Here is a 13,567-nt window from a genome sequence, read left to right as displayed (position 1 = left end):
AAGGAATCTCTAATCATAGAGAGCTCAGTATTCAAGCCTTAACCCAAAACATATTGCGTGTCAGAGTCGGCTTGGATGAGATTAGTTCATATAAATCATTCATTGAAGACTGAACGAATGGATGTATATTTTTAGAAGAGATTCCTTAGTTTAACATTTTATACAAAAAAATGCAGAAAACTTCTGAAGGAAGAAGGAAAGCAACTAATTTCAAAATTACCTCTTTACGAAGATATGCACATCATGCACAGAAGTTACATTCAGAAAAAAACTTCCGAAAATGTTCATATTTTCTTGGATTTAAATCGCTGGAGATTGAATTCATTTGGAAAAACGTTCTCAGGAAGTTTATCCCATATATACGCATTTCTCCAAATGATAGAGTTCTTAAACAGTGAAGTTCGAGGTGTACTGATTTGACCTCAACAAGATGAGCAGTCACAGTCCGTCGCGTATTTCTTATATGTACCGCTCTTGATGGAATCAAATGTGCCAAGTCACTTGAACACCTCCCATGAAAGAGAGACTAATGGAAATTAGGTTGGAGAACCTTCCTTCGATATTCCAGACTATCAAGGCTGCAAGTGATGTTTGTGTCTCCAATACAGCTGTTTTTGAGCTTTGCTTAGGTCTGATCTGAACTTAAGGAACCATGAGAAGTTGCTGAGGTGTGTACAGTTTTCTGGTTCGGAACAGTGTTCCAAGCTTTTGAGAAGCAGCCTTTGCAAATCCAGCGACATGATTGTGCCAAGACATATTGGTGTAACTTCTATGCATGATATACACATCTTTGTAAATAATTCATTTTGAACTGGATCGCTTTCTTCATTCCTTCGTAAGTTTCCCACATTTTTATATTGAGATAGAGCAGTAGAAAGTCAAACGCTTTTCTTTCTCAGATAATAGGTAACTCTAGCATCACATTCACAAATAAGTAAACACAATATGAAAAAACTCCCATCCACCCAGTGCAATCACTATTGATTTTGTGCTGGATTTAGTATCAGAAATCGTGTGTTAGGAATCACACGTTAAAAAGTAAGATCTCGTTAGTCCTTAGCTCGCAACAAGTTTCTCAACTTCTGAGAGTTGTCGTTCGTATGGGGGCGACAGCTGACTAACGGAAAAATAGATTTTAAACAGACATAATTTGAACAGATCAGATGCTCATCCCAAATCAAGGCAAATCAAAAATGTCAATTTGCCATATATATTTTATTAAACATTCTTTCTCTCTGTAATATACCTTTGACGATAGTGGCAGGCTTAAGGAAAAAAAGCAGTATACAATCACAATATTAGTCAGTAGCATTGGTGTAGTAATCGCATTCCGCCTCTCTCTGCGTTTTGTGTAGCTTTTAGCAAGCAGGCAACTCAATTTCTCATTTCGCGGTAGATATCAAAATTTGGGTTTGCAGTAAACTGCGATTTTGGCCATTATTTGTGTTTGATATTCGTAGTTTGAGTTTTCTGTCGATTTCATAGATGGCGTTTTCGGAAGAGAAGTTGTCATTATCAATTCTCAAGACTCTAATATTGTGTCATGGGTGCTATGTTTTCGAACTCTGTTAGCTTCGTTATCAGGTTGCCGAATTTAAAATATCAATAATGGAATCATTATTCAAGAAGGGGAACAAGAGAAAATCACAGAGGTGTTTCTTTAAAAACGTCGCACGGAAAACATCGTCATATTTCAACAAATTTACCCAAAACAATAATGAAATATTCTCACAAATCATCCTCCTGGAACGTCTCGTCCATGGGTGGAAGCCGTATAAAGATCCGTTCTCTAGTTTTGGAGGTTTATCGCATTTGTACAGACAGGCAGATAAATAGACAGGTAGACGTGGTAGGAGAAGCCCGAAGATATTTTTGTATAGCGAAATACGTGTCGCGGTTTTGTGGAACTTCAATCCCACATTAAAGTATGTTTTTGAATATGTTAGAATCGATTTTCATCAAGTATCCGCCAGTTCTATCATCTTTTTGCGGTAGAAGACTTTGTTTCATAATATATACAATTAGTGAATTACTTTCTACTTTTCAGTAGTTCAACACGGAACTTTTTCTTCTTTTGGGAGTCAACGGCATCGACTGCTTGGTCGTCAGCCTCGTGTTCTGGGTAGGTAATATTAATAACTCCCCGACCCACCCAGGGTGCCTCATAGTTATTCACAGTACGTCAGCCATCAAACATTGTTCAATCATCCCAACTTCAACTAGATATTTTCTCTAGAGAAAAATATCTGGTCGAGGTTGACCATGAAACTCAACAGATGGGAAGTTATTTTATCAAATTTCAATTAGGCGTAGAATTCATTGAAAATATTGGTGATATTATTTATTGGTTGTTTCATTTAATTAATTTCAAAGTAGTTTTATTCGTTCGTGCTGACCATATTTTCAAAACACTGCAGAATTTTCAGCAATATCGTTCACTGGTTTTCCATTTTGTCAGTAAAATGAAAGCTTTCCCAGGCCATGCGGAGGATTACATACGATGCAGGAGCAGGACCAACTGAATGTATTCAAAAACGAATTATTCGATAATTAGCTAATTGCTCAACCAACATGTGGACCGAGAATATATGGTTAAATTTCATCTGCTGTGGATGACAACGATCGGATCGAACAGTCCGTCCACACTAGACTGCTCATCGGCATCTGCAATTCGTTGAGGGACGATGTGACCTATGAAATAATACATTATCGATAGCCTCGGTTTGTGTCATGGCACAGATGTCGATATTTGTGTGCACATGCGGATTTGTACCATTCAATAGATGAGATGACTATTCGCTTCAATTTCGAAGATATGGTTTGTCAGCTGTTGGATCTCATTAGGATAGGGGACATAAACACAACGAAGTGAAAATAATTATGATGATATCAATGGTGGAAACAACAGTTACCACTCCTGTCAGAGATATAGATAAATCGAAGAAATATACAGAATACTTATTTAGGAATAACCGGAGGTTGTCTCTCAGAGACAAAAGTGCCCAGTTACGTCAGTTTTCTTTTCAGTAAAAAAATATCTCTCTATACATGTTATATGCAAATTAACGTCTCACACGTATTAAATTACAAGCGATAACAGCTTACTGCGAAAAGTGCTAATTGTGCAGTATCAGCAAGATGAACACTTGTGTTCCAGACAAAGCAATTGCTGACACTGTTCAAATATTGTTTTTCATACCAAACATATAAATAGACCATGCGAGGTCAGAAAGATGTTCATTAACGATTTGATCATTCTCCAATATAGTTCATCATCAGTTACTTACTTTCAATTGTTAATGTTCCAATTATAATTGTTAATGGTTCATATTATATTCAAATATTGTATTGAAGTGTTTATAGAGGAATAAGTCAATTTTTAAAAAGTGAATTGTGAAAAACAAGATATGACATATGGCGCAGTCGGTAGGATTCCAACTGGCAGCGGTAGATTCCAATCCTTCAAGGAAACAAAGAACCGAGTCTTTCAAGGAAACAAAGAACCGAGTCCTTCAAGGAAACGAAGAACTGAGCCCTTCAAGGAACAAAGAACCGAGCCCTTCGAGGAAAAGCAAAACCAAGAGAACCCGATGAGTCATCACTTGAAGAAAACCACGGAAGGAACACCTAGTGAAGCCCCTGGTGGAAAACTTCGAGAACAAGACGAATCACCCATGAAACAAATACTGTAAGTTAACAAAGATTCATTTCGTTTATTGTATTGAATTTTATTTCATTGCAATAATCATACAGATTGATTATTGGCTCACTGTCGAAACAATTGTTGATAATTGCACAGATCAATTATCATCAAAATAATTGTACTGTTCTATTATCAAAAAGGTATTGAGTATTGCTATTATTGATTTATTATAATCCAGTGAACCGATTAATTGAGCGATATGCCTGATAACGAAAATGCCCCTGAACCAATCCCTGGACCTATCTCTGGAATTGAACCATATAAATTGTCAGAGATATTTTCAATCGTCCCTGAGTTTGAAGGAGACCAAACAACCTTGATAAATGCTTGTGATTGTGCGTACCAAATGTGAACTCGCGATCAAAGAAATATTTTGCACGCAAAAAGCGTGCAAAAAAGCAAAAATTTGCAGGCAAAACCTTGAAAGCCCTTTGGTCATTACAGAAACTCCGAAAACACCATTTGAAAGAGTAAATGTAGACATTCTTAAAATTCCCACAAAAAACTATATACTTACAATTCGAGACGAACTCACCAAATTTACCCAGGCTTACAAAATTGAAAATAAATCAGCAAAATCAGTAGTAAACACTCTGCTGCTATACTTTCAGCACTACGGAACCCCACTCAGAATTCATTGTGACTTCGGTCGAGAATTCAACAACGCCCTACTGAAAGACCTTTGTACACTTTATGACATTAAACAATCATTTTCTAGTGTGGACCATCCGAAATCAAACGGTTCCTTAGAACGTTTTCACGCGACCCTTCTAGAAATGATAAGAACAAATTAAATCGAAAATCCTGATGAACACCAATTAGTCATTATACCATATGCAATAATTTGTTACAATAACACCAAAAACAAAACACACGGATTCACCCTTTACGAACTACTATTTGGACACACCTCTAGTAGATCACCCGAAACTCTTTACAACCAAAAGGAACTCATACCAAGTACATACAAATAATAAAATTTCTTATTATTATTAAATTGCTCGTCAAAGGACACAGGACCAAGAAGAAAAATCCATAATTCGATTCGATAGAACCGTTGCACAAAATATACCTGAGTCTAAGGTAGGAGACAATGTTTATGTTAAAGAATCCCAAATTAAAAATGAACTAGAAAACAAATTTAATGGCCAATTTGAAATTATAGAAATCTACCAAAACTCAGCAACGCTAGTTAATTGGAAGACAAGACAAAAAACAAAAGTAAATTTTGACAGACTACGACCTTGTACTGAAAATTGATTTCATTTTCAAGATTCCCTGCTGATTTCAGCAACACACACAACACATTCCCAATACTCCGTTCAACCCATTAATAACACAATAGAAATTTTTCTTCACGAAGAAAGCACTTTGAAAATTTCCAATGATAAATGGACTATTCTCGTCTACAGAGACTTGGACTCCATAGAATTTGCCTTAAATAACAACATTGAAATTTTGGAAAACATGCTATATACTTTTGACCAATCAAACCCTAAAATGTTATCCTTCAAAACCGAAGTGAAAATACACATTAGTTTATTGACCCAAATGTCTGACTTACTTGACTTGAAATTTCAAGAAATATTTGCAGACACTCAAAATTATTATAAAAGATCCAAACGAGGACTAATTAATGGAATAGGTACCTTCTGGAAAGCCATTACTGGTAATTTAGACTCGTCAGACGGCGAATATTACACCAACTGTATTAATAAACTCACCCAAGACAACACCATCTAGAAAACCTTTTGAAAAATCAAATATCGGTGACCACATCAGTAATTAGAAATTTCAACATAACTATTCAAAAATTTCAAATCGATGAAGAAACCTTCAATCGAGATATCAAGCAAATTGCATAATTGAAAACATTGGAAATATGTGAAACATTAATGGAAAGCTATCTTTTCTTTGAATCAACTTTTGATAACATATTGAATCCAATAACATTCGCTAGATTGAAAATACTTCACAGTTCAATTATCACTCCTAATGACCTAATGAACTCACTTCAGGAAATTTCTCAATCACTCCATAAAAACAATCTACCTTTACCCACAATGCTCTCACATTGTTGCTCAATATATCGAAATCATCGAACTTGAAGCATATCAAGTGGACAAAATAATTGTTTTCATATTAAAAATTCCACTGGTCGAACCAGAAACATACACTCTGTATCGACTTTTACCAATACCAATTCCAGGTAACCGAACGGGACTTCATCGCATATTATTAACTGTTCAAAAATATATTGCGAGAGATGATGAATCCTTGTTGTACATTTCACTTCAAAATTCAGAAAACTGTAAAACTCTGAATCATGGCGTAAGAATCAATCTACCCGATTGATAGGGAAGCTAAATGCGAAGCCCAACTATTAAGAAGACAGCCGTCCTCCTGAAAACTTGCTAGTCTTCACTGATCTACGCTACGGAATACAATGTCCAGGAACTGAGTCTAAATTTGTGGCTCATAACAATATCTGAAGTCCTACCAATCACCATTAACTGCGAAAATATGGAACCAGTTACACGTGTGATCAAAACCAATTCCCTGTTGCATCCAACCCGGATGCAGCTCATTTGTTGGAAGCACTAGAATTCACTCCAAATACTTCGTCGATAGATATAAGAACGTCATATACAAAAACCATGCCGTTCGAATACCATACAGCTGTTGCGATCATCTTCCTGAAAAACGACATCTCCCAGAACTGAAACCGCTGAAACTCAACAAAATCAACGTTGACGAGCTGAACATCGCCCGACATAAGTTAAACCAATATTCCGAAGAATTGGATAAACTTATCAATGAGCCGTTTATGAACAAGCACATATCATGGTTCACATATTGCACTATAACATTGATCATTGTTTTAATCAAATGCTGGAACACAATCACCTACAACAAATAATTGAAAATATAATAGGAAACTTCCCTGTTGGCAGATTTTTCACTTGTAGGCATCTTTTTATCCAACAACAGCAATAACTGTCTATTGGCACTCTAGGACATTTTTATAATTAGGTATGGACTATAATTTCAGTATTGATCAGAAAGAACAAAATTCGGTTTGGTACGCCGTGAACCAATTAAACCTGAAATACCAAACGTTTCGTCTGCTGTTGAAATATATATCATCAGTGGTATTTGCATTGACTTCGAAATATAATTTTCATCCTTGAAGTAAACACACATACCATTTATGATGTCTATCGCAGTAGCGGACGAAATATTTGGTACTTCAGGTTTCATTCAACCATAGCCTATCAGCCCAGATTTTGGTTATTTCAATCATGATTTCGGCCATCAAAGACCATGTTTCTATACAATAGTTTCAGTATTCAATATTTGGTCATGACCTGATTTCAGTTTTGCCAGTGTAATACATTCAATCAATTACCTATAATAGTGATCCACCAGGCAATACCTTGTATGGATTTGATTCATCACTGAAATTATTTCACCTATGAGTGTTTGTCTTTATCGACACGTCAGCCCGTCCATTATTCAAGTTAGAGTAAAATGTCAATGCAGACGTAGAACTTACAGTAGATAAAAGTTATTACTTTTCAATGAAACCATAAGTTGTGAATATTACTGGAGTTTTATCCCAACACCAAATACTTATTTCCAACACCCCCATACGTGTTTCGATCACCAAGTGATCATCTCTAAGGGGAAGATTAAACTAAATCTACATATGATGTTATCCTTATTTATACCACGGATACCTCTGCTAGGTACCCGAGTCTCAAAATAATTTCAAAATGTTGTCTTATCTAAAAGTCTTAATTTTACAATGTGGCCTTATGTAATCATCAAGTTGATCTGATAATGAAAATAATATTTTAACAAGCTATATATTATATTAGCAACAACAGGCATACAGATGCCTGTTGGTGTTACCTTGTCTGGCCAATCTTAATAAACTAATGTCTATGAAATTGTTTTGTTGCAGAATATGATGGGCGACTGCTGATTTTTCTGGTCTTCCATATTTTCGGTGTGCCAAGTGTTCCTTATATTTCATTTCATTCAGCCCAGTGCATCGTCTATTGACTTTTCCTCTCACACATGAGAGGTTCACAAAAGAAAAACGGACAATACAGCGGTTTCTCGAGGGGTATTGTAGATGATACTATAAGGAAGAAAAAGTTTAGGTTACGAATGAACGAAATCTGGACTTTAGGAACACCAAGACAAATATATCTTAGTATACGAAGAACTGTGGAAAAATTTTCAAGGAACTAGGTATGAATGTGGAATTTAGACACAAGTCATACACTACAGAGTATTTTAGGAAATCTAAAAGACAAAGTTGAGAATTCGGAAAAGACTGGAATTTATGAAATTAAATGTAGGGACTGTGATGCAAAATATTATGGATATACTGAAAGATATATTAAAATAAGATATAAGGAACAGTTAGCACACCTAAAATGTTGAAGATGAGAAACATCAGCAGTCACCCATTATATTTTGCAACAAAAACCATTCCATAGACTTTAGTTCATTAAGTTTTGTCAGACAAGTTAACAACAACTGGCAACTAGATGCCTATGAGGGTGTAGAAATAAGTAAACAAAATAATATTATCAATAACGATGGTGGACCATCGTTATTGATAGAACTCATGTGAATTATAGAACTCATAGAACTCATGTGAATGATATCTGATTCTTATTCCACGACAAATGTTTGAAATACAAACTGAGTAGAGAAAAGTATCTTCTGTATAATTCAGTGTTCATATAGAAGTATTTGTTTCGAACGAATTATTTTTCTTTCGTGTAATTCAATGTTTATATGAAAGTAGCTGTTTCAGGAGGACTTTCTTTCAGTTTGTATGTGAAAGTTACTTATTTGCATGATCTACACATTCATGTATAGAGTTTCAAATTTGATTATTTCCTTCCTTTCTTTGGAAGATTCTCTCATCCCTTTTTTTGTATCAGATGGAGTAGTAGAAAGCCAAAAACTTTCTTTTCCAAAAAATTAATCACTCCTAAAAATATAACCGCTTCAATTCAAATAAGATTCCTCTTGGCTGGGATTAAATCAAATAGGTGAATGAATGTCATTACGATGTCATCGATGACATAAGCAGATCAAGCTTATTCCGTGACATTCAAAATCGTAATTCATGAATGAAGTGTGTGTATTTTCTATAATGTTATCCAATTTGGTACTGAAGAGCCTTAGGGCAAGTGTTAGGGTGACAGTGTTCTATGTGAGTACAATTCATTACCATTCATTCAAAGTAGAACTCATGTGAATGATATCTGATTCTTATTCCACACCAAATGTTTGAAATACAAACTGAGTAGAGAAAAGTATCTTCTGTATAATTCAGTGTTCATATAGAAGTATTTGTTTCGAAAGAATTATTTTTCTTTCGTGTAATTCAATGTTTATATGAAAGTAGTTGTTTCAGGAGGACTTTCTTTCAGTTTGTATGTGAAAGTTACTTCTTTGCATGATCTACACATTCATGTATAGAGTTTCAAATTGATTACTTCCTTCCTTTCTTTGGAAGATTCTCTCATCCCTTTTTTTGTATCAGATGGAGTAGTAGAAAGCCAAAAACTTTCTTTTCCAAAAAATTAATCACTCCTAAAAATATAACCCCTTCAATTCAAATTTGAACCGATTATCTTTTATCCGGAAACCTCTGCGAGTCAAGTAAATAAATCATTTGAATGATCCTGTTAATTGTCTATTTCTGATGTACCTAATCTCAATGTTTATTCTCACATGCTTTCAATGGTCTCAAAGTTTCACCAATGTAACATTTACCACGAGAACAAAGTAATTCATAAATGCAATTTTTGGTTTTTCCTGCTGTGATGTTGAGTTTTGTATGTGTAAGTCGAGATATAAGTGTATTTGATGTTTTGTAATGAGTTCTAACATCATATCTCTTACCGTTTCGTCTTATTTTTTCAGAAAGTCCTGGAATATGAGGTTTAACGTTAGTTGTGAAAGATGTAGGTGGTTGTAGACTGTTTACTTTAATGTACGAACGAATCTGGATAAGCGTTCTCATTTGAAACAATTATACTTCTTTATTGAAATCTTAGCTGAATTATAAATATTTTTTGCTCTGGAATACTTTTCTAACACTCACATAATGGTTTAACGTGTAGTGGAGGTATCTATTAGTATGTGTACATAACCTTGAAAGTTCTAATATACAGCTGACAATTAAGAGATTCAAAATTAACAGAACACATTTTGAAATCAGACCGTGAACATTGACTTGAATGGAATAAGATAAGACTGATTGCCAACGAACTTCACTTTAAGAGACGTAGGTAGACTCAAAGAATCAGCGTATTTTCTCATATCTGGCGAGAAGTGTATTTCGAACAGCTCCTTAGAAATGGAACCTACTTCCGTCTTGTAGAAAAATAAAGATAGAGTCCTAACTTCCTTGATATCTGCCAAAGGAGCTGAAAAAAATTGCTTATAGACTTAGAAAAAAAATTGCTTATAGATTTAGATTTTTTCAATTCTGAAGACGGAGGAAGATTTCAGCCTCCGAAACCTTAACTTACATATCTGTATAATTTCTTAGCACTTTTTTATGATTGGCAAAATAATTGAATACGATAAGCCCCTTTATTTGTGAAAAATAATTTGAATTTACGCAGTAACTTATCTGGGTAAATTTAAACCTTTACCCTTCCTTCACAAATAAAGTTCTCCGTTACAATTTTTGTATTTTTCCAAATACTAGAAGGTGGAAATACCCAAAGAAGGTTGACAAAAATTCTGATTTCCTTCACAAAAAATTACTTTCGTTCAATATAAAATGAATGATCTGCAAATTGGATAGAATAGAAAGATTTGAAAAAAATAAATAGCACTCATTAAATTGTACTATTTTATATAATAACTACACTGTGAAAATCTCCGAAATTTCAAAATACTCATGCCATAATTTCTTGAAAGTTACTTCAGATATGACAACTGACGTGTGCATTCAAAAGAACCTACATATAATTGGGAAAAATATTTCATTTATTTTTTCGAATTATTCTGCTTCACCTCGAACTTAAAGTTTTGAACTGATTCTAGTTGTTTCATACGAACTAACTCTTCAGTTCAATTTACTGTCCAAAACCAAGCTCAGAAGGAAAGCAAAATAGTTTCTAAAGAGCCACTTTGGAGATACATGTGAGTAGAATTTGTTCACTTACTTCACTACATTTCCATTCAGAAGTTTCTGATGAATAATATCTGATTTCTTTATTTGTTCATGAAATCAATTTTCCAATTTATTGATGAGAGAGGCATCTGCACAAACTCAATTTACATTCTTCCCCATAGGTTTTCAATATTGAAGTGCTCTGTACATATTTTGCTTATTTCTCATATCTCTTGTGACTATACAGAGTTATTCTGAAGTAGTTTTAACAGCGTTTCATTAGTTCTACTTTCATTTTTAGCATCAAATTATTATCATAAATATTCATATGGAACACCAACATCCGCTTCACCCACGTCAAATCTTACCCAACATGAAAATGATGAATTATGGTCTGAAATTTGCGTTACGTCTAGGGTTGCAGAAATGCTTTATCGCTACCCTCGTTTAACCAGCACCCCCAATGCAGACAATCGAAAGCAATTTCGGCAACGTCCTCCAGTAAACATGAAAATACCAGCTGGTTATCTTTCTATTGTTAATGTATTTGCTGTCGAAGTTTGCAAAGAGCAGATATAATGAAATGGATTATACCGCGATTGGTGTATGTGATAAATATTTGACAAGATTTCTCACTATTGACACTAGTTGCTTTCCTTAACAGGTTCAGAGTTACTGATAAATTTTTCAAAGTATATACGATTTTAAGATTTCTGAAAACAGTATTTTGTTACCTAACCTATATCCATCCAACAACAAAAAAAACAACCCTAAAAAAGTTAGATGTGTTACCGAACCATGATCACCACGCACATTTCCATCTATTGGGTTAAAATAAAGAAGCCTCCTTATGCTAGCTATTCATATTTAACTGCAATTGGCTAGCGGAATTCTTTGTTACAGTGTCAGAGCGGTCAGTTTCGATTTAACATATACGGTATTTTAAAGTTTAAAATTTTTTAAATGCTAAGTACTGATTCAGCTGAAGAAACTTCTAATTTGTGTTCCTAAAAATGTTCCTATACCGAGAAGTATATTATCAAAAAAAAATATGAAACTTGGGTCGTACAAAGAGGCCTTGTCCGGGATATCAAGTGCACTATGCATGATAATGTTTTTGAGCACTCCATAGCTTAGATAGACAGAGTGTAGCTATCCATCAACAAACTATTACTCCTCTAGCTAGTCATATGAATGATTATTAACTATTCAATGCAGAAATCAAATCAGTATAACTGTGTCATTTCGTTCTTCAACGATGAAATTCGAAATATTCTCCTCTCCCAATGTTTTCACTTGGTGGAATTTGGCAAATGCAAATATTTCCCTGACATTGTATAATGTTTCAACAGACACTTGTCCAAGTTGCAGATGGTTATTGTTCATCAAACAGCAGGATCTCGCTCGAATCAATATAGTAATCACCTTCAGATTGATTTCGGAGTATTATCTCTCGTCAGTGCATGACAGATCTAAACATGACAGCACTGCTAACTGGTATTCAACTGATTTTATGGATGCTTCAACGCATTTGAAAGAGAAACTGTATCAACTACAGTGAACTAGTGATTGTCTCATATCGTAAACAAAGCCACAATCGGGGAAGAATCATCTCGTCTATTATAACTCTAACAGATATCAGATCAGTCAAAAATAGTTGAAATACAATTGAATTTTGTATGGAAGAAAATTGAAATATGCTCCAATTCGCTAGGTCAACTATGAGTACAACTGCAAGAATATTCATTTGGATAATAAATTACTTGCTTAGAAACACTTCGGTGTATTCTCTATTCGAGACTTTTGACAAAGTCGATTACTATATCTGGTGATTATACTTTCAGGTCAACTGAGAAGAGTGAGAACCTGTCAAATGGTGAAGAACTGTACGCAGCGAAAAAAGAATAGATTGTGCGCCTTTGCAAGAGTAATCCACCCCAAGGCTGAAATATGATGGTACACTTTCTTTATTCTAGTGGGGACTCCATTGAAAATTACCTTTGTGGGGTGAGTAAACAGCACAAATATATGGCTTGGAAAGTAGGTAACCGGTAGTCACCTAGGCTAGATAATAGAACTCTGGAATAGTACCTGTGAGTCATATTATGGAATATGCTTTACGGCAGACCCAATGACACACTGACAAAATTTCAGTTGATTGATCGATATTGAGGATTCCTACGTTAATGGACACAGTAACCTTAGTATAGTATGGCATCTGCAAGTCGACTATACCTGTGGACACATTAGATTCAGCAATGCAGAACTTTTCCACGTATAACTGACCGGCTCAGGGGCAGCTTCTTTCCACTCCCGATGCAAATTCAGCTCAGGCTGTTCAGAAAGTTGGTGCAAGATGTATTCATGAGATATACTGCTATTGAGGAGGCGATAAGTCGTTTACCGACTGTTAACAGGATCAAAAGAACTGAAGAACTTTTGCTCTTGAGACAATATTGCAATGAGGACAGTTGGGTTCATTTTGTTGAAGTTTACCTCTTGTGTAGACTCAGGATCATTTTTTTTTGCCTACCATGGTACGTAAAAGGTCCAAGCAGTAGCCGGGGCAAAGTCATCATGGAAAAAACCCGTATCATTGTGGAAAAGCTTTCTACCTACACAGCACTAGATATTCATGGATAATTCCCTGTATATCATAAAACGAATGTATATATTCCAAATATTCATAGAATATTCTTGGAATA

The 13,567-nt window shown here is 34.9% G+C and overlaps 1 protein-coding gene across 1 annotated transcript; it reads left to right on the top strand.

Annotated features, from left to right (window-relative positions):
- Nucleotides 1-300: 300 nt before the first annotated feature.
- On the top strand, nt 301-13,418 carry LOC111506636 (uncharacterized). The gene is made up of 2 exons (XM_023161760.2): nt 301-3,688; nt 12,707-13,418. Exons 1-2 carry the CDS (start codon nt 3,408-3,410, stop codon nt 12,768-12,770), a joined length of 345 nt encoding a protein of 114 aa, XP_023017528.2. The 5' UTR covers nt 301-3,407; the 3' UTR covers nt 12,771-13,418.
- The last annotated feature ends 149 nt before the right edge of the window (nt 13,419-13,567 follow it).

The sequence above is a fragment of the Leptinotarsa decemlineata genome, unplaced genomic scaffold, assembly GCF_025532065.1.
Source record: "Leptinotarsa decemlineata unplaced genomic scaffold, Ldec_3_MD MMD2_tig00001019_RagTag_RagTag, whole genome shotgun sequence".
Lineage (NCBI taxonomy): Eukaryota > Metazoa > Arthropoda > Insecta > Coleoptera > Chrysomelidae > Leptinotarsa > Leptinotarsa decemlineata.
Note: the sequence above shows the minus strand (reverse complement) of the source record. Positions and strands in the feature narration are given on the sequence as shown.

Excerpts from the sequence above, each read along its gene's own strand:
- LOC111506636 (XM_023161760.2), top strand. The coding sequence starts at position 3,408 with ATGACATATGGCGCAGTCGGTAGGATTCCAACTGGCAGCGGTAGATTC. Across the intron at positions 3,689-12,706 it reads TCACCCATGAAACAAATACT|GTCAACTGAGAAGAGTGAGA; the intron begins GTAAGTTAACAA and ends TTATACTTTCAG.